Source organism: Lutjanus erythropterus, chromosome 11 (assembly GCF_056507025.1).
Source record: "Lutjanus erythropterus isolate fLutEry1 chromosome 11, fLutEry1.hap2, whole genome shotgun sequence".
NCBI lineage: Eukaryota > Metazoa > Chordata > Actinopteri > Lutjaniformes > Lutjanidae > Lutjanus > Lutjanus erythropterus.
The window spans coordinates 20,353,151-20,380,000 of NC_139327.1; the positions used below are offsets into that span (position 1 = coordinate 20,353,151).

Consider the following 26,850-nt stretch of genomic DNA (forward strand, 5'->3'; position numbering starts at 1 on the left):
ATAATAACAAAAAAGACATGACTTTTGGGTTGTTGAAGCTTATAGGTTTATTGTGAGATTTCTTTTTTTCACATTTTAGGCACAATGTCACCATTTCTCTCATTACTGCAGAGAAGGAGGTACCAACACATTGAAATGACAGAGAGGAGAAGAGTGTTTTGCTTCACTGAAGGTGATTTGTTTGACAGTCACTACACTAATAACCTGCTGAATATGGCTTAATAACATCATTATCGTTGTCATCAGGTAATGAGTCATTACATTTTCTCCCATCACATAATCAAATGATTTATGTGTACAGTATTGGTGCATGAATCATCCACAGGCCACTGAAAGTGCTGACCTCTACCTCAAGGAAAGATCCCAAAGAACAAACATCCCAACCAAATACTGACTCAGCTATATATAAAAAAAACATCCCCTTTCATAGAAAATACACTTTACAATTTGGCATAATCAAATGTAATAAAAAAAACACATAACAAATGTTAGTAACATTATTGCATACATGTAAAATAGAGGAAAATGCAACTCCCTTCTGTCTGCAAGTTTAGTGTTAGTCCTACAGATTCAATTTTGGTCTTGTGCAGCGTTTCTTTTAAAGTAAATTTCAGAAACTAGAAACAACTTTCTATGCAGAGTGAGAACACAAACTACAATATTAGTATTTTGAAAACGTAACTAAGACATTTGGTTGTAGCAGCTATAATAGGTAGATATGCCACAATACAAAAATCCCTTTGGCAGCTACAATGAGGATATTTTACCCACAACTAGCTAACCTGAGACATGTAAACACACAAGAGATACTTGGATGCTGCTAATTACACACAGTATAGATATAAAAAGAAGACAAGCCACCATGTGACAGCCTCCCAGTATCATGATAACACTACATGTAAATGTAACAGTAAAACCTCAAAAATGATGGAAATGATAAACATGGAACATGGCTACAAAAGGTCCTGCGTTTTACATACACACACATGCATGTAGGTCAGTTGGGTTTGCGGATAGTGTTCGCAGCTGTGTGGGCCCAACCTCCCAGTGTGTTTGAGAGGTTTGTGGCTCGACGTGTGAGGTTTGAGCGACTGAGTTTACCGCTGGGGTCCAACTTTCTCATCACCGCACTTCCAGAACGTTCCCTTGTACTGGTTCTGCAGAAAGAGGAGAGAACAACAATTACTGCAGAAAGCATAAACAGAGGGAGAGTAATAAGGCCTGACGCATACTGGATTTCTGGTCAGGATGCTCATGTTAGAGGGTAAAAATATTCCACAAGATATATCAACAGGTATTATTTATATATGGTAAGTTGACAAATATGCAGTAAAAAATGCTTTTTTGGTAAAACAACATTTTTGAAGAAAAAGTACATATAATTATGTGGTGTGAAATCTGATATTTGAGAAAATATAAGGGGCCACTAACTTGGTAACTAATATTTTTACACCTATGGTGTGAATGTAAACCAAAAAAAAAAGAAAAACAAGTTATATATATTCATATATTTATTTTATATGAAATTATTAATGGCACTATTTTCCCTCCATGTGAACTGAAAACAACCTGCATTGTGTTAATATTAGCAAATATTGGACAACATATACACCAATATAGCTATGGTTTGCCAGTAATATTGACCAACCAATATATCAGGTCTGGCTCTAAAGAGTTAGTAATTAAAATGCCTGCAGATGTCATGAACTTTTTTTTTCAATACTTTAAGGCTATATTAATACTAGTGAGAAATTGAAAATAGCACTAAATTAATCATCAATTTACTTTTCTCCTCTATAGGTGCAACTAAAAACATTTGAAATTACTTAAATTGTGGTAACAATGTTTCTCAACCAGAAACAAGATTTTTTTCAAGGATAACTTCAGTATTTTTCAACTGGGACTGTATTATCCCTCATAATGGGCACAACAATTTTTGAAATTGGTCCTGGGAGAGCACTACAGCTGGCAGAAATGAAACGAAGATGCTCCAGGCAACTGTGCATCGGCAAAGTAAGTACAAGTACGCTAAAAATGCTTGTTTTTGCCACTGACAGGCTCAGATTGTTAGGTCTGACAACATTATAGAAATGCTCCTTACAGAGACCTTTTTAAAGAGTCAGATATGTTTTGTTTAACAAGAAAAAGCAACTAACCAGACTTTCTTGGCAAAACTGTAATTTTAATATACAGATATAACCTTTATCTTCATTCAAACTCCACATAAAAAAACTTAAACTCAACAAAAACATCTTGGCTCGTCTTTCCACTGCTCCAACAATCTCTACTTTGTTTGGTTGAAATAAACCTTTTATTCACAGAGGATGTGAAAATACTCTGGTGCTACATGTAGTTTTTTCCTGCAGCCTCTATGTCTGACCTCCCTCTTGCTCGTCACCCCGTAATGTCAGACAATAATAACCTGAGCCTGTCTGTCGCAAAAAACAAACCCTTTTAGTGAACACACTTTGACGGTGTGCAACTGCCCAGAGGGATTATGTTGAAACTTAGTTTTGCTTCTGCCAGCTGCAGCGTTCTCCCTCAATACTGGACCAAACTGAAAAATAGCTGCCCCCTTTCTGTCACTTGGACAAAAAAACATGGGAAAATGGGGTTGAAAACTACTGAAATTACCCTTTAAGAGTTCCAAAACTGTGCAACATTTATTATTACAAGTATTAAAGTCCATTTCTAAATTTAATTATGATAGCATAATGTGAGATTTTCAAAAGGTATTTCCGAGACTTGCGGATACCCCAGTAAGTTCAAAGTATTTCACAATTGTTAAGACAACGGATGAGAAATCCATATGTACAGCAAACGGTATTAAAGGAAAAAGGAAGTGTAAGTCTGTTAGGTGAGAATGTGAGTTATTCATCAGTCACAGAAGAGCAGCTTTTCATTCCAATGGGTCAGAGACACTCACAGTTTCATAAGCACAGCAGTTCATGCAGCACTCAGAACTCTGCCATGCACAATTAGTTACACTCAGAGCATACTGGATGTTTACACAGCTAGGTGGGTTTAGAAGCATAATGTTTTGATATAATGATTTACCTTCTTCCCTACTCCACCATTAGGGAATAGCTGAACTGCCTGTTTTAGGAAGAAAAACAAACTTGTGTTTTAAATTCCCAGTTTTCATATAGCGAGGAAAGCAGATGGCTGCATGTAATGCACACTGAGAACGGACAAGGTCACCGTCAATGTGCCTTTCTGCTGTTCACAGTGTGTCTCCTTATGGGCTGGTCAACATTTTGAATGTCAACACAGGAAGTGATGCAAATTCACTCCAAGCTCTGTCAAGGGCATTTTTGTCATTTCATCTGGCTTCACTTCCCACACCCACACGCTCTCCCCCTCACTCCCTCCTCATCCGAATACCAGAAGACCCAGTTTCAAATCAGCCCGGGAAGAATACATGTGGGGGGAGGGGAAGGAAGTCTGGGCCTCAAGCTGGGCTGTAGATTGGGATTCTTTGGGTGGGAGGACTGTCTTGTGGTCTCATCCATGCAGAACATGGATGAATAAAAGGAAATGGTCTGATGGCTCCCTAAACCACACGCATCACTTTTATTCATGTACAGCACATACATGCTTTCATTCGTGCACTTACAACTAGAAAAAAAACTAACTACACTCAAAATGCAAGTAACACACCCGACTAAGAGTAAAATTAAAGAACAGAGACATTAAAAAGCTTAGTGGTCAATACATTTAAGTCAGAATGAAGGCAATTTACCTGTCATCTCTGCCAATTAAGTCATCAAAGGCCTTGGACAGATGTTTGAGCCTCCTCAGTCCACTGGACACCGACTCCAAATCTTGGTCAAACTTTCTGTTACAGCAGAGACACAAAGATTCAGAGTAGAGAAAACCACAGAAATTACAGCAAACAAAGACTAAAATCTGAAAACTTTAGGGCTAATCCAAAAACAAACAAACATATCAGCTGTATCATGTATGAATACAGCTGTGCAGGTGGTTATGAAAACTCACAGCCTCTGGTTGTGTGTGTTGGGGGAGGCAAAGGGACTTCGTAAAGCAGCCATGCGGACCAGCTGCCTCCTGCCTCCTCCTGTTTTCACCCCCCGTACACCAGCCTCAGGAGTCCTTCGTCCTCTAGAGCCAGGGGTACGTCCAGGTGTGGCTGTAGATCTGGGGGTGCGTCTGGGAGTCGCACCTCGGCCCGGCGTACGTCTTGGCGTGCGAGAAGTCGATGCACCAGCTTCTTCCCCATCGCATGTCCGACCTGGGGTCTCTACCAAACACTCTTCACGTGAAAACTCTCTGGTCCTCTGCAGCCTCTGGGTTATGCAGAGAAGGACACAGAAGAAGAGAGAGATAATGAGGAGGGAACAAATTAGCACACCAATTGATTGATTATCATGTATTTATATCATAAACTAACTAACGAGGGATGTACATGTCAGTGTCAGACTGATAGCTACAATGATTGTTGACATTGATTCATATGGCATCAAAAATGAAAAGAAGTAAAGTAACCACACCAATCCATCTACCTGATACACTCCGCTGATGGAGTTGCGAGCACTGCGAGTGAGTTTGCGGACTGTGTTGGGTTTTTGTTGCTCCTTCATGGCTTCCCATGTCGGATTCTCTGGGAGGGAGTTGGTCTGGACGGAGCGCAGTGGGAGCCGCTTGCGCAATGACATCCGCAGAGAGTTGAGTGAAGTCGAGGAGCGGAGCTTGCGGAAACGGTCGGGGGCTTCTGGTGAGCTGTCTGGGCCGTCAGACTCATCCAGGACTGTATGTGCCCGCCAGACTCCCACCACAGCTCTGCCAACTCCATCCATCACTGATGACGCCATACTGACTGAGCTCACCTGCAGGAGGGGAGTGAAGGGACAACAGAACAGCAGACTATGTAATATATTTTAAACAAATCTTTAAAAGGTGCTTGACACAGGCATAAGAAAACAAAAATAGTGCTGGACAATGACTCCAGACCTTAGGATAAGTAGTAGTAGCAACAATTTTGATAATCAAAAGAGGGCAGCAATGGAGTGCATGTACTTTGTTACTGTACTTAAGTAAAGTTTTCAGGTATCTGTACTTTAGTATTTATTTTTCTACCCACATTTCAACACAAATATCTCTACTACTTACATTTTTAAAACATGCGTATTACTTTAGCATCTTCAATGCATAAATTTGCCTTCCCAACATCAAGACCAATTTCAACCTAAATGGATAGGACAATAACATAGAGAAAATAATTACTTGATGAAATAAACTAAGACCTAAACTAAAACGAATGAACTGTTTTGCTACATCTGACAGATTGTGTTTTTTATATACTTGGCATGCTTTATCCATGTTTTCTATTCATAATATCTGTAATTTATGTGTTTTGCAAGTGTTGCTTTATGAGTCTCTTTGTTGCATGTTTAAATTAGTACTTGACAAAAATTGCCCTGAATTATGTTTCTATTAACATGAATCAGTTATTTTATTATTGTTCTGCATGATTATAAATAAATGATGAATAACTTTGCAAATGTAATCTTATATTCTGCTTTTAGGGTGACTACAGATGAAAAATAGCCGCTTGGCTTACTTTGACACATTTACAGCAATGTTTATTAATGCGGGTTGCCCCGTTAAATAAACCAATAAATGAAAATGGTGATTATGTGACATTAGATAGTGCAGAAGCAAATAAGAGGGGGTTTTCCATATCCTACAACAGAAGTCTAACTATTCACAATCTTGGGCTACTGCAAGTGTAGCAGGTATATTAAGGAATGATTTCACGATAATTTGTTATGAACAAAAATGTGAAAAATGCTGAAGAACAAAGGACTTGAAATGAAGAAATGACCCGTAACAAAACGTACAATCAGGCTGCAGTTAATCGTGTTAGTGAAAGCTCCGTGGCTATTGTTCGATGCGGATTTCTTGCTTTGCAAGCTGCCCTGGGTCGTGTTTGAAAGGGAACCCCAGACCCGCACACGTTCTCGCGAGAGTGTTCATTATCTTTAATCCAAATAATGAACTTTTCCTGACCCTAACCAAGTGTTTTCTGTCCATAAACTTATCCATCTTTTAACCATTGTTGTCTCATTATAAAATACAAGCAGTTTTTACAATATGTGCATTGAACAAACAAAATGTACAAATCCCGCGAGAGTTTCACCAATAAAGGGTTCCTTTCTAAACACGACCGCTGCCCTGCCCTGTCTAACTTCTGGCTCCATTCAAAACAAAGCCCGAGGAGCAACAGCAGTGATTTATCACTTAGGCGTCAAATGGGACCGATAATGAGGTTTCTCACTCTAAACAATGAAACTTCTAGAAATGATAGCGATAAAAAGCCTTCATTCAGAAACAACAGAAAGAAGGCTGTAGCTAATCATGAAGGCACCGTTAGCTTCTCTGTAGTAACAGCTTTAGCTAACGTTAGACATCAGCTTGGGTAAAATTAAGTTTGCGTTGATACTTTGGAAAAGACAAAACAAGAGCAGCTGTCCAACAGTCTATCGTACCGTTAACTCACCTTAAAGTACCAGTTCTGAGACGAATCTGTCTGTCCTCTGTCTCAGCTGCCTGCTGCCGTGTTTTCTTTCTTTCACTGTTTGAATTTGGCGGTGGACCGCAGACTGCACGCAAATGCACCACCACCACGCCCTTCACGCAGAGCTCCTTCATGACGTAACACGTTACGTCCCAGCGTGCAAATCAACGTCAGGCGCTAAAATATGATTGACAGATTAAAATTAGTCTGAGATTATTAACAATAGCTTTAAAATTACTTGCCTCATATATTTTTAAATAACAATATTGAATATGGAACACCTTTCCTAATGACTTATTTAGGCATGTTAGTGGGTTTTAATTTCCTCTTAAATGTAACTATTCCATAGATAAAATACCTATTAAACTACCTAATGTTCATAAGGTACTATTAACATGGACCTTGGCCTATAAGCATAATTTTGCTCCACACAGATACTACATATAGAACAACAAAGATATCGAATTTACACACAAAACTCTGTTTATCCAGAAATGGTTAGAAAACAATATAATTCAAGTTCAGTGACTTTTGAATGAAGATGGATTACAATTGTCTTGTGGTGAATTACTTAAAAAGTTTTAATTACCTGTTGAACCAAAAGGTTTAGAAAAACTCTGATGCCATGTTCTCAAACTGGAGTAGGAATATTTTCATCGATGAGTTAGATGTCCTAAAAAATGTAGACGTGTCATAATAAACAAATCAGGAATACACTTATAGAGAACAGTATTCCCCCAGGGTAAATGTGTCAGACAAATATTGTATTAACATGAAAATTAAAGAGGTGTTATTTGAAATTTTACATAGAATATATCCTGTAAAGCAAGCTCTGGAAACATTTAAACTGAGTATTAATTATAGGTATGTTCTGTGGTCTTAACAAAGAAAAAACAACAATTTCTCACTAATTTTCTATTTTATGTATTCCAATATATTTTGGATGGAGATGCAGAACATTTTATCTGGTGATATTTTAATTAATTAATTAATTAATTTTTTTTAATCCAACTAATTATATATATATTTTTTAAAATTCCACATAACCAAAAAAAAAAAAAAAGAACTTTACCTTACTTATAATTGATATTGACCAATAAGTAAACAGAACTCCAAAGGGATCAGATGCTGGTCAGTCACAGGAAAATCTCAAGTAAAATTATCAACATAAACCACTGCACGCTAGACTGACTTTGCTGTGAATTTATTTGGAGTGAACAATACATTTCATCTGTGGCCACATCCATGATATTGACCTATATTGCAATCAGTCAAGCTGAAAATTAAAAAAAAACAACAACAACAATGCCCAAACAATATTTGAAACAACAAATTATCCACTGATGTTACTCATTTATTATTCAATCTTTTTTAAGATTATGATGTGAGACAGTATAATTGGTTACAGTCACTGTGTTGTCATGTCAACATTGTCTCTACATTTATTTGACAGTTGAAAACATTTGATTTCCCGTTGTTTGCAGATTCATTGCATTTGTGTAATAAAACAGGTAAAAAACTGCACATTCTTTTTCAGAACCGAAGAAGTCTCTTGGATGAGAGGTGAAACGTCTTCATGAACTTTACCAAATCCAGTTGCCCACGACACCCCTTGCTACGAATACCATGACCTGGATGGCTGAGAATCTTCACAGACATCTCTGCACATTTTAATCACTCAACCTTTAAGAAGTATCCAGTCACCTTACAGATCCCTTGCCAGTCTAATACAGCAATAAAGCTTATCTTTTTGAGGTTTATAAGGTTCAGTCTTTATTGACTTGGCATTAGGAAGGTGCTGATTCAAGATGGAAATCTTTGAGGCTGGTTAGTAGTATTTTATTGCCTTAGTGTATATAGACTTGTGTTTAATTTAAATATGTATGTATATACAAATATATATATGTATATGTATATGTATATATACTCTATAAGAAGAAAATGACAAATGCATCTCAATTTAATGCTGTTCAGTTTATAGTAGTTCAGTCCCTCCAGGAAGCTGCGAGGATGCAATTGCAGCAGTTAATGCAAATTCAGTCAATCTCTGTGAATTCTGCACAACCTTATATATTTTGTCATATTTATTTGTATCCCTGAGCCTTTTTTGGTAAGGAATTTGAATGAACTATACAAAAAATAATAAAAATTCAAAACTTGCTCACTTGCTCCCCAATTTCTTTGCAAGAAAAAAACCCCCAAACACCTGACAACATTGCAACGTGCATCACAGTGTCTTTCTTTCTTTCTTTCTTTCTTTTTTTTTTTTTTTTTAGAAAAGCTGCCATGAAATTTCATTTTAGGTTGCAAAAAACAACCTGTTGACATCCTGGAGGGACGGGGTTGTTGAATAATACAATAATGTATGGAATTGTGGTTGTCATGGGATCATTTAAATTCATGTTTTTATTGTGTTTAAGGCTGCATTGCTGTCGAGACACAAATCTCTGAAGTTATTTGATTGTGCCAGCTGAGTGAAAAAGACCCTGCATTCTTTTTACTATTAGGTCATCATACATGTTTCTGTATGAATAAACATTTTCCATATTATTTATACACAAAATATCACCACATTATATTAACATTCATTATTACAGATGTAATTGGTCAACAATATTACAGGCTGAGATGCAAGATGATTGTGTTCACCTGAAAAACTGTTCTTTAGATTTGTTGTTTTATGTGGTCAGTGACTCAGACCTTTACCTTGATGCTTCTTTTGTCCTTCCGTGAAATATAGATTCTAAATCTCAATCCAAATCCCAGATTAAATACATTTGCATATAATAAATACACAATCTGCCCTGTTGCAACCTATAGACATCGACAGAACAAGAAAAGCTCAGTAAATACTGATGCTCAGTTGTCATATATTGTCTTTCCCCCATTTTAATATTTCATTTTGTGTCTCTATTTGCACATTTACACAAAAATGTTGTGATGGTGGTTAAGCAGTAAAATAAAAAAAAAAGACCAGCAGATGTCACTACAGACCTGAAATGAAATGTTCTCATGCACCAGTGCATTGAGGTACCTTTGTCATGTCGGCCTATTTTGTTTTATTATGTTGTGATTTAACAGACATTTACAAGCACTTTTCTTTAACTTTTAATCTATTTGTTCTCTTGTCTTGTAAAAACATTTTCATATTCACTTACAGACAGCGGAGTGGTAAACAGATACAAGAGGTACAGCTTATGATCAAAACTACAATTTGTCTTCCTTTGTCTGAATGTTGAATAGACCAGCTTTTTTTTTTTTTTTTCCATTTTTACTTATAGTGTTGGATAAAAAAAATCTAAATTACACACAAACTAATCCTTGTGGAAACAAAATGACACAGAAAGGACACAAATAAGCCAATTCTTAACAAGAGATTCAGAGGTGTATGCGTATTTAAGCAGCTTCTTTCACAATGAAAGCCCTCATTCAGACAGTAAGCACATCAACTGTATATATGATGACCACGTTGCCGTGCTGACCTGATACTTGTATGTTCTTGTTAAATGTGATGCCATCCTCATCTGGTATTGCACTGTTTTATGTGATCCGTTAAGTGTGTCTTTATTGTTAAGAACACACAGACCTTGACCTTTGTGTCATCATTGTCCTTTCATGTCATTTAGAGTAAATGTATAACATGATTTTAACAAGCCTTGATTGTACTGTCGAGTCAGGAGTTAAAGTTCAGTGCAAAAGTAGAAACTACAGAACATGGTGGGGAGGAAACAAAAGCACATTTATTGCAAAGATACAACCATGAACAAAGGGAGTGGAGTCTTAAAACCCATGTCTGCATCACAGGGTCAGGGTGCATTACACGATGAAAAGTAAGTTTTAGGATGATCTCACGGTCATATTTCAAACTTCACAGATCCTCCTGCCACAATCTACATGCTACATTTTCTCAGATTTCAGTATAGTTTGTGGCACAAACAGGATCAAAAAAAATTTTGACGACTCACTACTGACTACAGTTCATATTTTTTTCCTAAGTTCAATCCCATGGTGGTCCATTGTAAGGGGCATGACTTAGGCACTCGATTCAGTGGGCTGCACAAGCAGGAAGTAAACCCGGATGCTAGAAAATTATAGCACAAAGACTGAAAAGAGAGCGAAAAAGCCAGCTTGGCTCTGTACAAAGGTAACAAAACCCACCAACTAACTCCTCTAAAGCTCTCCAATTAACATGTGATTTCTTGTTTGTTTGTAGTACAAATGCAAGGTTAGCTGTTTCCCATTGATTCAAGTCTTTGTGCTAAGCTAAGCTAACTTGGCTATACAGATATTCGAGTGGTATTAGTCTTCTTCTGACTTCCCAAAATGTCTAACCACTCAATAAAAAAGTCAAATATGATACATTTAAATATTACATTTTTAATTATATTAAATAGTGGTTATCCCATGGACACTCAACAGATTGGTGGTTTCTTCATGGCGTTTCTCATTTGGTGAAGTAGAGCTGACTGGTTATTTCCTGCAGCACTGTCAAAAGAGAAATAAAGCATTCGGAGGCTCAGCTTCTATCGAGTCAGTGTTAGCAGTTGTGCTGTACATGTGTGTGCTTTGTGTGCTACCTTTGTAATTTTGTTCCACCGTGAAACAACTGCAAGAATTGCAGTAAGGCCCACCACCACCAGACCTGCTATCATGGGCATCAATGGGAACTTCATGGTTTTGTCTACAGATGTGGAGCAAGAAGATGATCAAACCACTTTGTCTCACTTTATATTAAAATAAGGTATTAAAATATAAAATAAGACTATTCACCACCGAGGCATGGCTTCAGAAAAACTGACCTGTTACTGTGACATAGAAGACCTTGGTGTGCAGTCCGTATTTGGAGACTGCTGAGCACTGGTACGAGCCTCCATGCAAACCTTTATCCACTTTGTGGGCGGATATCTGGGTTTTAAAGCCATCACTGGCCACCGTGTAACCGCCCGCTATGAGATCGACTTGGCTTCCATTTACTGTCCAAGTTATGGATGAGACTGGTGGATTGGCCCAGATATCACACTGCAGGTGTAGCTCTGCTTCTTCTTCTACTGCGATCTCCTCTGTCCCAGAAAGCTGCGGACCATCTGAAGGGGAACATCACAGATGATACATTAATGCTGCTTTTTGAAACAAAACTGAAACAAACATATTTTTATTTCTTCAGATAGCTGCATAGATGTGTGTTTGAGAGCACTTAGCAGCATTTTTTAGCCATCCTAACATCACATCTCTCTTGTTGGCAGTGTTATTTTTCTGTTAGGTCCACCCCTTTGGTACAGACTGAAATATCTCACAACTATTAAATGGCTTGCTATGAAATTTTGTGCAGATCAGTGACTGTATAAGATGGACGACATGACAGCTCCTCAAAAATGAACTCAAAGCATCTCAATGCTCGTCTGGTGGATGGCTGCAGTATCAGTCACAAAAATCCCTTTTAGGAGATAGCACATGAGCCAACATGAAAAATCAAAGTAGTGTCAGTGTTAAAGAATTTTTTCTCCCAAAGATGGTGTCTATAATTTTAGCACATTAGCACGTTGCAAAGTAACACTCAGTGTCATGGTCTGAATTATCTAGTCACTTCCTGTTTTATTTTGGTATGTCTTTACTTGTGTGTCTTTGCTGTCTTCACTTCCTTTTTGGACTTCTTATCTGGTCTCTCCAGCTGACTTGTGTTATTTTGTATTCCTTGCCTTTCTGCCGCAAGCTTATTAAAATCTTTTTGTTAATTAACCTGTGTTACCTGTGCATTTTTGGGTCCACCCCAGAACAAAGTTGTGACACTCAGGTTACTTTTTTGTTGTAACAAGCAATCTAACATATTAGATTTGCAATTAAAATACTCTGTTATTTAGTTACATTTTCAAATAAGTAGTCTGTTATGTTACAATTTTACCACAGCGCAAGATGACAGCACTCATATCATATTTTGGCTTCATTTCTGAACAATGGAAAGAAGTCACTGATCCAGACATTCATGGGTCCCAGATGACGCTGCGAGAAACCACCAGGGGAAAATTGTAAGCAAGGCTGAGCGGCAACACCATATCCAGGTTCTTCACAGAACACAAAGTACAGCTGAGGCTGATGGGAATGTCATTAGTTTTGCAGGTATTTGGTCATAAACCAGTGCTGGACAAAATGAAATCATGGCAATAATCAGAAGAAAAGTTAAAGGCTGTCAAGATATTTCACTCAAAACCACAAATGTCAACCTGATGGCGGCACCACAGGATTACCAAGTTCAGTAAGATTCAGCCTCTGGGGACAATGAATGTGTGCACAGATTTCATGGCAGCCCATCCAATAGTTGAAATATGTCAGTGTGGACCCAAGTGATTGACCAACAAACCCACCATTACCATCCTCAGTGTGGATAAATATTCAGCAAACCTGAAACCAATATACTAGTTAGCCTGTTATTATTATTACTATTACCATTACTAGTATTATCATCATTATTAGCATCATTCATTGATTTGAAGGGACTCACATGTGACATTTAGGGTGACTGAGGCGCTGGCTGTGGCGTTTTTGCTCAGGTAGCAGGTGAAAGTGGCACCATTGTCATCATGGAGGACAGGTGAAACACAGATGCTGCTGCGACCCTCCTTATTTCCTTCCTTCAGACTGACAACAGCGCCATTCCTCAGCCAGACCAGCTCTTCATCAGCCTGAGGGTCGGAGCTGCTGTCAGGCTGACAAACCAGAGATACAGTCCTCGTCAGCTCTGTCTCTATGATACCACCGCTGACTCCTGGCTCAGACTGGATCCTGACACCTGACGAAAGGAAAGGGGGAGAACGTTTGAGTGAAGTACAGAAAGTTTAGATTCCACAAAAGTGGAGTGAGAAAAAAATCTGCTATTGGAATAAAATAGCTGAAAGAGGTAGGTCAGTTAAATGATCATGCTTACCTAATGCCTGAGTTGCACAGCACAGGAGCAAATGGACAAAAACCGTAGGTCTGAATATCAACTTCATTTTACTCTTCCTTTGATAAACCTGAGGATGAGGGAAAGCTAATCAGAGAGACCATTCACACAGAATTCATAACACAATTCTAAAAAAGTTGGAACATTGTGTAAAACAAATAAAAACAGAATGCAAAAACCTTTCAGCCTAAATTAAATTGAATAAAGAATGATTAACTTTATCAGATAAATATACACTTATTCTGACTTTGATGCCTACAGCGTGTTCCAAAAAAGTTGGGACATGGGCATGTTTATCACTGTGAGACATCACCATTTCTTTTAACAACAGTCAGTAAGTGTTTGGGAAATGACGACACCGATTGTTTGAGTTTTTCTCGTTCTTGCTTGATATACGACTTCAGGTGCTCAGCAGTCCGGCTAAGAGATTAAACACTGTAAAAATGAAAAAGCTGAGAAAACTAAAAATTTCATGGCGATTTACAGATTTTTTAGTTTTGAGCGCAATTCTTATTATTTTTTTAACCAACTAGTGAGCTTTTGTTGAGATAACTCACTCTTCTTTGTTAAATAAATGAATCGACGAGTTTTACAGTATAGTATTTCAAAGCAGTTCAAAAATTATTGAGTGAACTCATTTAAATGAAAATGAACAATGGCTACTATTTTAATATTTTCAGTTACAACCATTTAACTTCCAGGCAACCAAATTATGACAAATAAGGTTCACAGCTCACTGTGACCAAGTTTTGAAACACATACTTTTTCAAGTTTATCTTAAGAAGACAAGTAAATCATCTCAACTTATGATTATATTTTGGCAAAGTTTATTTTAGTTTTCAAAATTTAAAAAGGTAAGAGTGTGAATTGAACTCAAATCTCAAAAATCTACTGCAGAAAGTTGCCTTGACATGTCAATCAATTTTTCTTTTTACACTGCAGATGATGAAGTTGTGAAAAAGGAGGGTTAAGTAGGATAAATGTTAAAGGAAAAGTCTGTGCATGCTGGCCCTTATTACTTGAAGTTAATAGTAAACTAATAGAGGGTTGCAGTTTAAACAGCATTGCCAATAAATACCCATACAACAAACAAAACTCACAAAATACACTTAAAAATATACTTTAAAAGAACGTATGACAGCTCATACAGTTGTGTACTCACACATCCTCCTGAGATGACTTAGAGGTACTTGCCTGACAGTGATTATTTCTTTAGATTCCTTGTCTGCGTCGTCTTTTTCTCTGTGTGAATATGAGAAAGTTCAGATCTTCAGCAGTTCTTATAGGCGTCACATGCAGATGAGGACACTTTTATAACTTCCCTCACTGTTTATAAATCGGTGTCTCATCATTCTTCTCACCTGTTCCTGTCAACACCCTTTCCTACCTCCTCCCACACCCGAGTTTTTTTCTTTCTTTTTTATTGTTGTTCTTATAATGTGCAACACAAGGAAACTTTTTATTGGCTCTAGTCATTGCAATGGTACTAAAAGGTCTTGGGTGTGGAGGCAGGGATTAAAACACACATTTTATAGGTTCTTTTCACGTTTTCTTTTAATAGCTAAAGGTCTTTGAAGCCCATAATGCTGCTGATAATACAATTTGCTAATGCATTTGATAATATAGGCCAGTTATTCAGTTGTTCTGGCACAGAATCTCTGATCTGATGATTTCTGATGACATATCATGGTCATATTCTGATTTATTACAGTAAATGTATTACAGGTTTCTCCTCTAACTGAACATTTTAATTGCGAGAATTTAGTACACAAACTTTAAGGTTTGATTGTAAAAAAAATAGCCTAAAACATCTCATGTAACAGTTTTCCACAAGTGCTGTTTTCATTTCAAAAGGTCAGAAAGATTAAACACTCACTCATTTCATGTTTGTCTAGTCAGTATTGATGGTAAAAGTTTGGAGATTCTACTCCTACAGATTCTACTTTCCTGTGAAACTCCAGCAGTGTTTTGTGGATTTATAAAATAAACCTGATCCTCAGTTGGCATGAGAGTGAGTAGATAATGACTGAATTTTCATTTTTGGGTGAACTATCCCTTTAAGACAAAAGCAGACAAATTACCTAGCTAAATTTTTTACAAATACTTTTAATAAAGCCGGACACACAAAAATGTTATCGTTATCCACTGAAAAAAAGCTAAATTCATCAAACTTGAGCTATTTATATCCTTAACTCTTGGTTACTCCCCAAATCTGTGTTTCATTACTTTTAGATGTTCGCTTTGCATGAACAATTAGCATTATAAAGTCCCAATGTCCTTAAATGAGGACTTCCTAGCAGTGTCTTAGCTTGTTACTATTGGCAAAATCTGTCAAATGTGTATGCCACATCAAACTACAAACATTACTAAGCATAAATAACCAATTTTCAATCATAATGTTTGATGAGGTTTTGTACCTGTTACACCTATCCTGGTCTTGACTGTGTTCACAGGGACTGGGGCCATCTTGTTTTTACACTGATAAGTGTATTGTACTTTGGCTTCCACTAGATGGCACTAGATGAAGTGTTTACTAATGAGGTCAACAAGTCTGTGTTAAACAGAATGAGGAATAAGGTGTAGCAAGTCCTCATGTGCAGACACAGGGTCTCAAGAGGTTAAGGCCTTTTCTACTCTTCGCCTCCATTCAGTTTCAAAGAGCAAACACTCCAACTCTTGACTGATCAATGGTTTAACTTCATCACTCACTCAGTAACTCAGTCACTCAGTAACTCAGGCACAGACTTTCTCATTTATAGTGCTGGCCCAGCTTCACTGTGTTCCAGCCTAGACTTAAAGTTACTCTTTAACAACATTTTCTTGATCATGAACTTGTAACTGTTCATGTACATTCTGTTTGGGTATTTTGAAGGATTAAAAACAATATTCATTCATTCATTCATTTTCTGTAACCGCTTATTCCGTAAGGGTCGCGGGCTGCTGGAGCCTATTCCAGCTGTCATTGGGCGAGAGACGGGGTACAACCTGGACAAGTCGCCAGATCATCGCAGGGCTGACACATAGACAGACAACCACTCACACTCACATTCACACCTACGGGCAATTTAGAGTCACCAATTAACCTAACATGCATGTCTTTGGACTGTGGGAGGAAGCCAGAGAACCCAGAGAGAACCCACGCAGACACGGGGAGAACATGCAAACTCCGCACAGAAAGGCCCTGACCCAGCAAGCCAGGGGATCAAATTCAGGACCTTCTTGCTGTGAGGCGGCAGTGCTAACCACCGTACCACCTTGCCGCCCCAAAACAATATTTATAGTTTTAAATAATTATTATTCAATATGAAGGGAAGATTTTTAAGAAACGCTAATCTAACAAACATTATTCTAGAGAAATATGGCAGAGGGTGAAAATAGTCCTAATCCCGGTCTCCATCAAGAACAGCCTTCTAGAACAGTACTTAGATAAAATTTTGAGGTACTCCTCAAACCTCTTTCACTTTATGCTACTTCACACTTTTACTGCACTACATTTCAGGGAAATATATTTTACTTTTTACTCATTATTTGCATGTTTGGACATTTCAAAAAGATCAGGTTAACTAATCAGCTTCCAGGCAAACAAAGCAAAAATCAGCCAGTTTAGTGAATGCTTGCCAATAATATTGATGAATTAAAGCTGCTACAAGAATTTTTTAAACAGTTATGAAACTGTTTAGGTTTGAAGCCTGGTGCCTCTGTAGGACATAAATAAATTGAAGAGACGATCTACAAGAAGACTGGCTATTTCTGTTGATTCTCATCCCAGCTGCTTCACACTCGGCTGCAAACCGCCCCAGAACATGCTGAAGGTCCTGGTTCGAAAGAGCCAACAGGACAACATCATCCGCATAAAGCAGAGATGAGATCCTGTGATCCCCAAACTGGACTCCCTCCAGGCCCTGGCTGCGCCTAGAAATTCTGTCCATAAAAATAATGAACAGAACCGGTGACAAAGGGCAGCCCTGCTGGAGTGCAACATGCACCGGTAACAGGTCTGACTTATTGCCGGCAATGTGAACCAAGCTCCTGCTCCGGTCATACAGAGATCGTACGGCCCTTAGCAGACGGTCCTTTGAGTTGAGTGTTTGAGCCCTGACTGTGTTTTCCTTGTCTCTTTGAACTTTTACCTTATTTGGGATTTTGCCAGCTTTAGTATTGTGTTTTGTACTACCCCATCATCCATGTAACCCTGTTCCTCAGTTGCTTTTGCTTGTGATTAAATCGCTTTGAACTCTGCCTGCATAGCTTAAGCCTGCCTTTTTTTGGGTCCATCCTTTGTTTTACCAATTTACTTAACATAAATCACAGTACGAACTGACCACCATGGACTTTTCTCTTTTGGAGGAGCTTGAGGCAGTTTGCTTCGACCCAGCAAGAAAGGGCTTAGCCATAGAAGGCTGCAAGGACATTAAACACAGAAATTTTGTTTATTCTTGGAATTATTCTGGAATTAACTTTTTTTTCTAGATCCAGGCTTTTGGACTTTTTTGGCCAACCATTTAGCCATAATTGCCAATGTTAAGAAACGTTTTCAGCCATATCTGGAATCTGCAAGTGACTCTAATGCTGGGCTTAGCATGGACTCTTCAAGTTACCAGCTGACTCAGCTTGCTAACCTTTGATCTGCTAGCCTACAGTTAGCACCCAAGCCTCAGCCCCATATTCCCAGCTATCAGCCCAGTACACCAGGCAGCGTATCTCCATCTCCTGTTCCTGCTGGGCTGCCGCTGCCGCCCCACCTTCTGTCCCAGCTGGGTCACTGCCGTTGTCTTCAGTCCCAGTGGGGCCACCACCACCACCTTTAGTCCTGGTGTGGCTGCCGTCTTCAATCATGGTGTGGCCGCTGCTGCCATCCTCAGTCCCAACTGGGCCGCAGCCATCTCCTGTCCTGGCTGGCCATCGACAGTTCCTGTTCCGCAGTCTTTAGATGGTCCCAAGCGGCAGCAGTCTTCAGAATCCGAGCTGCAGTCTCCTGTTGGTCCCAAGCAGCAGCCTCAGGTTTCCTTGGCTTCACCGATTTACCTGAAATAAGGTTTTAATGTTTTAATTATGTACGTACAATTGCAAGACAAAAACAATGCAACAGTCAGTAGCAGACCTTTAATAAAACTAACTAATAACTAATTTACCATGTAATATCACAGTACATGCTTTCACAGACCATTGAGACATTTTTTCTGTTGAGTTCTGATAGGGAAAAAGTGACGAGCGTGGGTCTGTCTGCACATGTGACTATGTTTGTTTATGTGACAAGTACATAAGGAGGGCGACCTGGGGGGATAAGGTCAGTGGTCGAAGTACACTCAGAGGCAGATAAGATCAGTGGTTAAATCATGTGCACACACACAAACAAACACAAACTACATGGCTGCCCTGTAAGTAATTAATCAAAGCCTGCAGAGTTTATGCCATCAGAGCTCTTTGTGTGCACGGTGCAAACAGGCATTCCTCATCAGATTACTACTGAGCCCTGTAACACCACACAGTCACACTCACACACAATAATATGTTATTGGGACATGTTCACAAAGCACTCGCTCACTGTATATACACTGTATTCACTCCCTCCCCAACAAGAAACAGTCATCACCCCTGCATTGACCCTTGTATCCTCAACAAGTCTATTGTTAATTCCCACTCCCTCTGTCACTCCCCCTGTTTTCTTTGCCTCTCTAGTCCTCCTCTCACACCGTTCCTCTGAACTACATTTTTTAATCAATAACTTTGAAGAATGCATGTGTTGTATTTCTGAACCCAGATAGACTGACTGCCCCTCTTACCCTTGCTCTCTCTTTCCCTACTCCCTCCCTCCCTCCCTTGTCCCTTAGCTTTTCTCCCCTCTCTCTCCCTCCTGTCTTCTATCTCTGTGTTTGAATGGAGAGGCTGGGTTCCCCGGAACCTGCACGCCCGTCGCCGGGTGCGGGGCCTGTTGCGGGGCCTGTTGCGGGGCCTGTTGCGGAGCCTGTTGCGGGGCCTGTTGCGGGGCCTGTTGCTGGGGATTCTGTTGCCAAGACTGCGGGGGCTGAGGGAGACGAGGTAGCAGTGGCAGTCAGCTCCAAACTGTTTCGGTGTGCGTGTATTAGACGCTGGTTACCACTGGCTTACAGAGAAGAACTCTACCATGTCTTGCGGCTCACAGGTCCATTGGTGAGTAGGGGAAAGTTGAAGTGTTGGTGGGGGGTGTTGGTATGTTATTCATAAAGAGCTGTAACTGCAGTACATTCAGTTACTCTCTTGCTTTGTTGCAGGATCACTGTTGAATGCACACAGATGCAACAGTGCGATCAGTTACTAGTTCTGAAACATGCATTTAGTATGCAAAAAGGGGTATAAAATGGTCCTCATAATGTTGTTCAGGGATTACACTGTAAAAATGAAAAAGTTGAGGAAACTCAAAATTTCAAGACCACTTATTAGATTATTAGATTTTTGAGCACAACTAATAATACTAATATTTTCTTGAATGAGTTTAAAATTTAAATTAAATTTGAAGAAATCCCCCCAAATTTTATTTTATTTATATCAAAAATTGTTAAGTGAACTCATTGAAGAAAAGTGAATGGTGATTAAAATTTCAATATTTCCATTTGCAGCCATTTAATTTTCAAGCACCCAAATAATGAAAAATCAGCTCAGGGGCAACTTCCTTTAAATTTTATTTATTTATTATTTTATTTTATTTTTTTAACATTGTACATGACCACCCCCATAAATTACAACAGAAAGTCTTTCAACTATTCGGTTCTCATAAATATGTAATTTATAACATATCAAAAGTGAATCAAAGTGGTGGAAAGTATCGAAAAATACCAAAATCAGTGATGCCACAATTTTCTGATGCCACCCATGTTAAGACAAAAATATTTATGCATATCTTCTTGTCTGATGTCCACAAACAGTTCAGTCCTGTCCGCAATCAACCAGACACTGTTTTTTTATGATATACAGAGTTGAATGGAGTGCAGTGCATATGGAAAAGGAAATTCTTAAACACCTCACATCAGGGGTCTTGAACATTTTTCAGCCCTGGACCTCCTAGCTGATAAAGAGATGGAGCAAGGACCCTCTGCTACATATACTGCATTAAATACTTTTCTCATTTGTGTTTACCTGTAGCTGTTAAATCAGCAGCAGTTGTAGCATGGCTAATGTTAGCTGGGTTAGCCTCACCTACTGCACTTTTGTCATAGCTTTCTGAGATGGAGGGTTTGTTGGAGTTTCTTGCTCATGAAATTATAAACTGGACCGCTCACAAGAGTGTCTGTACACTTTAATAATAATACAGCTAATCGGCCAATATGTGTCATTAATACAGTATATAGCTAACTAGTTTGCTGCTATGGATTGGTACAGTACAGTGATTTAGTGGATTAGCTACTCATGTGATTTCTTGAGGATTCAAGGGTAGCCTTTTGTCAGAGTAGTGTAAATTAAATGTTTAGGTTTTCTACAGATACTTTAAAAAAATGATTAAACAATAATTTGGAGACCCCCCTGCAGTATCTCTGAGGACCCCCTAAAGATTGTGGATCCCTTGTTGAAGACCCATTTTGTACACTACGCATGATAATTAAAGCAACAGTAACAACAAAAACTATTAGTTTTATCCTAAAAAAAGTGAGTGTCCAGTTGACTGAATTTAAAAAGACAAGTTGAGGTAATTTTGCTTTTATTCAAATCAAATAAACTTTTCTAGTCAAATAAATTTGAGATTAATTGAAGGTGTATTTGAGAAAACATGTTCAGTAAGCTAAGATGTTAAGTTGAACTGATAACTCTTCAGTCACACCAATGAACATTACAAACAAATTTGATTTCCTTCGACATTTTCTTATTTCCAGCAAAGAGCATACAGATGCAGTTGCTCTTGTTGGAGCTACTTTGTTGTTCCAGCTGTTAAATTTTAAGTTTAAGTAGGTACGAACTGAATTCAATACTAACCTTCATCATGGTTTGCAGTTTTTTCATTATTCTGAAAACAAGCAGCCACACAGCAAGTTTATTTCCTTAAAAGTGTAAAAACAAAGGGTCTGAGGAGAGTTTTATTTCTCACACATTTCATGCTGGGAAGCTTGATAAATGTTGATTGTATTTCTTTAGAAATTTAATTCAATTAGTTAATTGAACTCTGTACAGTACATTCACTCAACTCATTTCAAGTCAAAAAACTTCAAGTTCTCTTCAAACTCATGTTTGTAAGTTTGGAAGTGTTCTGAAAATAGATACTAAAATTTTTAAGTTTAAATAACTTGAACAAATAAAAGATATATTTACGTTAACAGTGAACAGATACTCTCATAGGCAAATAATACATATTGATAGACTGCTGTGTTATTCTTATTTTTTTTACTTGTACCTCACATGTGTTTCAACTCTCATTGCTGTTTCTGCTATGGCACCAGCATTACCCTCTGTGGACTAATAAAGGCTTATCTTATCTTATTGTGCAAGACTGCATAAGATAACCTAGCAGTTTTGTATTAATGCAATATCTTTTTAATGTGTGTTACAAGGTTATTTTCATCATTTCCACATTTATATTAATTATGGCCATTGAGTAAGAAACACCTTTGAACCACCAGTTGGATCTAGAGGAGACTTTTGTGAATAGTTAACATGTGTCAGATTTTCTGTTATAATCTGTGCGAGGGGCTAAGGGTCACCTCCTACTTTTTTCTCAAGAAACGTCTGTTCTAATAAAGACGTTTTTGGTAGGATCATATTCAGGCGATTTTCATAACTTTCCCTTCATACTGTATGATTCCTTAAGACCTTTGTTTGTTTATGTTGCAATTTGTGTGACGCTGACCTACACCTTGGAGTAAAATTCCTGGACTTGCATGTTAGTGCAAATCTGTCTGTGATTTCACAACACTGCTCTCTAACTGGAAACGGTAGTACAGATAAGCTGTCTGAGCCCAGATCACTGCTGTAATTTGCTACATCAGTTTCACCTTATCAATGATGGGCTGTTTGAATGTCAGTCAATTTTTTCTCGTTTTTGTGTCTACAGCTGCTGTCTCGGATAATGAACTATCTCCTGCCGTTTGTCATCACCATATTCTGTGGTCACATCGGCAATGCAGAGCTGGCTGGATATGCGCTGGCCTCAGCGGTAATATCTTTACTCCTTTTTTTTTAGTACAACTACTACCACTGACCTTTCAATGTACTGTACTACTTCTGCTGCTGCTTTTACTGTGACTGCAATTGTACCTACCACTCACATTTACAATATCATTCACCATATTCACACGGTGGCCATTTTCCTCTGATGTCACATGCTCAAATGTAGTACTGCTGTTGTCATACAGGGAATCTGACAAATCGTTATCATTTGACTGCTTCTTGATTGTTTAGCAACTGAAAAGAGTATGGATAGTGAAAATATGGAGGGACATCAGGCCATGTTTCAAGTCAACATATTTGATAACCCATTAGCTACTGCGAGACAACAGCTGACATTAGCATTCAACCACTTTGCATTCCCAAGGAAATGACAGAAACGACAGTAACAACTGAGCAGTACAGTAGACTGGTGGCCTCAGTGAAGCAAAATGATATTTTATTGCTATGAAAATGCAAGCGCTGAGGTGAAGAACTGACAGACAGCTGCTGAGACGTGGGGAGCTGTGGGGGAGAGAGCAGAGTTGAAAACTTAGTCCTGACAGATGTTGACAAGTTTTCCTTTGGGGACATCATTTCCAGTTGAAAAAAGGCAATAAATCAATATATATCACAACATATCTTATCACAATATTCAGCATATTTCAAATCATTTAAATTCACAATACTATCATATTGTGACTTAAGTGTCGTAATTGTACCATATCTTGGAGCTTCTGGTGATACCCTACCCTAAATGCAAACATTTAACAACATTAATCACATGTTAAAGAGGCTTTGTGGCAGCATCTCACACAACCACTAAAAGGTACGTTGTGCACGAGTATCAGATGCCAAGAGGGATGATAAGCAGGGTCAACAGTCACTGAGCTGGTATGAGAAAATTTTGGCTCTTTAGGAACCTGTGGGTGATGTCACAGATGCTCCGCCCTCCATTTATTAGATAGTCTATGGAGCTTGCCAGCTGCCCATTGCCACAGAACAAACACATCCAGTCTTCTTTAATCAGTCTTTTTCAAATCTGTCTGTAACCTCCTCAGCTGTCCTGCATGCATTGTATGGGCTGAGATCCAGGGTCAGTCTCATGTCTCCAGGGTACACAGAATACCCAGAGCACAGACCCCTATTTTGATTTTGGAGAGACTACAGAAACATCTCCTTGTCAACTTGTGAGATCATAATGGACTGTGGTAGGGCACGGTGACCCTGGAGTGAGTAAGTCAGTTGAAATGCCCTGTGCATCCAGTCCATTCACTGCAGTCAAGCATTGTGTTGAGACACCAAAAAACCAAATATAGCTACAGCCAAGAAATAAACCTGTGAAATAACATTTTTCTGAGAAAATTCTGACACTGGACATAGTTAAAATAAAGCCCTTTACATCTCAGAGTGGGTGAAATCATTCAGGGCAGGCAGACATTGCATTTACAGTAAATCTAATTAGGCTATCTTGTCCTACAACACCCTCCTGCCAGGACACCAGTTCTGTAGACTTGGATTGAAACACAGCAGGGTTTGCAGCTTTCTCCTTTTGAAGCATTTTCCCCAAACACAGTGTTTTTTAAATGGCTGTGCTTTATAAAGACTACCTGTTGCTCAACAATTGGCTTTTACACCCTTGCTGCACCTGGACTGTTGTGTGAGCACACAGTGTCTGCTGTGCTGCTTTTCTTGGAATCAGTCCTGTTTTGCCCCTTTATATCCCAAATAGCTTCCACGAACTGTGGAATCATGTTCACTGTAGCTGCTGAAACAGCTGAGGTGATGGAGAGCTGGATGTCCAGAGATCAAATTAAAGGGACAGTTTGGATTATTTGAAGTGGGGTTGTATGAGGTGCTTATCAATAGTCAGCATATCAGCCACAGTAGACACCCCCAGTTTGGAGAAGTGTAAAGGGGCACCAGAACAGCATTGAACAATATTTTATCCACATTAACTAGGACCATCTATAATTAATCAATATCATTTTAAGTGTACACTATATTTATTATATTTTCAATGCTTTACCTTTCCGTCAGTAAAACCTTTTCTGATGGGAAACAGCTGTTACACAAACCAAATATTACTCTCCAAGCCAACCAAACTCCATTTCACTTGCAGATCACAGGAATTGCTAGTCTACCGCTGCCTTGGTCTTTTTAGTTTGTTTGTGTTGTTGTGTGACTTCTGTGAATCTGAGCTAACCTTTTAAAACACTGAACACACAATAACACTAAACAAACTAACAGATGGAGGCAGCAGTAGACCTGCAACTCCTGTATTCAACAAGGAAAAATTTACTTATTTTGCAGTAGTTTCCCACTGGAAAATGTTGTCTGATCGAAGTGGTGAAAATATTCTACATGAAGCATACACTTAAACTGATATTGATTATTTTTAGGTGAACCTTTTTTAAGTGGCTAAAACTTGTTTTGTTGTCGACCCTGTCCACAGCAGTTCATTGCTCAGCTTCTGTGCTGATGCCACTCACTGATATATATATATATGTATAAATATATAAATAGTTATGGTTTTTGTTTTCTGATTTTCTTGTGTTTGATTCTCTACCTCTCAGGTCATTAATGTGACCACGGCTTCAACAGGCTATGGCCTCGCTGTGACTTGTGACACACTCATTTCTCAGGTAAGCAAACCACATTACTGTGCACTACAGTTGATATCTACAGAAAGGTTTAAATTTTGAACCTCATGTAACCAGGTTCAGCTCTCATTTGTCTCATTTGTGTTTTTACAGACGTTTGGCAGTAAGAACATGAAACGTGTGGGTGTAATTCTCCAGAGGAGCTTATTGATCCTGCTGCTGTTTTGTCTGCCCTGTTGGGCTCTCCTCATCAACTCTTACAACATACTGCTCATGATGCACCAAAAGAATGAGGTAGCAAGGTAAACTCTCAGTTCATTACACTGATACTGACTCTGATGTGTGTGTTTTCCAAATATGTGTGCCAGTGTGTACAAAATGCCGAAGCACTATTGAAGACAAACTGTTAGTTGGGTTGTTTAAGGGGATTGTAAGGATAAAAAAAAAAATCTGAACTATCCTTTTAAGGAAAAAAATATCATATTATTCTAGGTTTAAGTCTATAGAGGTACAAAACATGGAAATGTGATGTCACCTAAGTGTTTATAGAATATTATAGTTAGATAACTATTGCATTGCATTTTTAGGAAATAAAGCAGCAAAGCAGAAATTTAATGGGAAGAAACACAGCTTTGATACTGCATCGATAGACAAAAAGAGGAACATTATCTGAGCAGAGAGTGATTTATTGTCTGCATTTAAATTAATATTACTCTGTTTGTCTCTCTTTCAGAATTGCCCATCTCTACCTGATAGCGTTCCTTCCAGCTGTTCCGGTGAGTGCACTGAACAGAAACACTCCCCAGAGACTGAAGAAGTATATAATGTGGTCTCCCAGGGGACGAATATGTTTACTGCTCAATTAAATGCATGTTTTATTATGCAATATTCTTCAGTCACTTGAGCTACAGAATCAGCACACTAGCATGTACAGACTCTGTTTTAAAAACTGAAATGTATGCTTGGTGGATGTGGAGTCACCAAGAGTAAATACATCAAGAACTATAAAATAAATGCAGAAATTCAAAATAATAAACAGACAACTGGTTAAACGGAATTATTTTCTGTGTTGAAGAATTTACTTTATCTATTTAATTTTTTTTAAACAAATGTCCAAAAAACAATGAATGACACCAATTTGGACATTTTCCATGCTTATAATCAAATTAAATTCCTGTTCTTCAGTTCCCACTCCCAGATTTCCTCCAGGATCATAATTCTGTATTTTCTCCCAATTTCTGACAAATTTTCACGTTTTTTCCTTTTTATTGTCACCACCTGTCTCTGACACTGAACAGCATGTATATGGGTATAAATGTCTTCTGTTTCCTTTTGGACAACAATACAGCTACACAAAACCAAACTTCCTAAAGAGAATTGCTGTTTGTTTTTGAAAAGTTTTAAAGGAGTGGGGCATGTATTTTATGCCAGAGATTTAGACAAATTTGTGCTAGCTAGAGGGAAGAATTATTCTGTGTTCAATTAACAATTAAAAATAAAATTTAAAAATTATAGTTTTATTTATATTTTTTAAAGTCACCAGAATGAAGGAAACAAAGTCTTTGAAACAAATTTTCGATATGATCCAGCTCTGTCCATCATGTTTTTCTTAAATTAAGACAATTCAGTTTGAGTTTTTAGAAATAAGAAATCCTCTTTGCTTC

General features: G+C 38.3%; 3 protein-coding genes across 4 annotated transcripts in view; 1 reads left to right on the forward strand and 2 right to left on the reverse strand.

The window, feature by feature from the left end:
- Nucleotides 1-22: 22 nt before the first annotated feature.
- On the reverse strand, nucleotides 23-6,650 carry pimreg (PICALM interacting mitotic regulator). Of its 2 annotated transcripts, XM_084731230.1 has the most exons (6): nucleotides 6,521-6,650; nucleotides 4,524-4,847; nucleotides 4,000-4,307; nucleotides 3,743-3,838; nucleotides 3,058-3,096; nucleotides 1,019-1,157 (listed from the first exon to the last, which is right to left on the reverse strand). In XM_084731230.1, the coding sequence occupies exons 2-5, from the start codon at nucleotides 4,830-4,832 to the stop codon at nucleotides 3,066-3,068; spliced, it is 744 nt and encodes a 247-aa protein (XP_084587356.1). In that variant the 5' UTR covers nucleotides 4,833-4,847; nucleotides 6,521-6,650; the 3' UTR covers nucleotides 1,019-1,157; nucleotides 3,058-3,065. The 2 variants fall into 2 exon arrangements, with proteins under 2 accessions (XP_084587355.1, XP_084587356.1); XM_084731229.1 differs by lacking the exon at nucleotides 3,058-3,096 and having other exon boundaries at nucleotides 23-1,157.
- Nucleotides 6,651-10,897: 4,247 nt separating this feature from the next.
- On the reverse strand, nucleotides 10,898-14,818 carry tmigd1 (transmembrane and immunoglobulin domain containing 1). Its single transcript, XM_084731231.1, has 6 exons — nucleotides 14,670-14,818; nucleotides 13,458-13,545; nucleotides 13,035-13,322; nucleotides 11,338-11,622; nucleotides 11,116-11,219; nucleotides 10,898-11,023 (listed from the first exon to the last, which is right to left on the reverse strand). The coding sequence occupies exons 2-6, from the start codon at nucleotides 13,522-13,524 to the stop codon at nucleotides 11,009-11,011; spliced, it is 759 nt and encodes a 252-aa protein (XP_084587357.1). The 5' UTR covers nucleotides 13,525-13,545; nucleotides 14,670-14,818; the 3' UTR covers nucleotides 10,898-11,008.
- Nucleotides 14,819-19,337: 4,519 nt separating this feature from the next.
- Nucleotides 19,338-26,850, forward strand: part of slc47a1 (solute carrier family 47 member 1) — a 20,200-nt gene continuing 12,687 nt past the window's right edge. Inside the window, exons 1-5 of the mRNA XM_084731232.1 lie at nucleotides 19,338-19,625; nucleotides 22,492-22,593; nucleotides 25,160-25,228; nucleotides 25,340-25,488; nucleotides 25,920-25,962. Coding sequence (XP_084587358.1) covers nucleotides 19,353-19,625; nucleotides 22,492-22,593; nucleotides 25,160-25,228; nucleotides 25,340-25,488; nucleotides 25,920-25,962 — 636 coding nt within the window. The 5' untranslated portion in view covers nucleotides 19,338-19,352. The remainder of the gene's footprint in view (nucleotides 19,626-22,491; nucleotides 22,594-25,159; nucleotides 25,229-25,339; nucleotides 25,489-25,919; nucleotides 25,963-26,850) is intronic.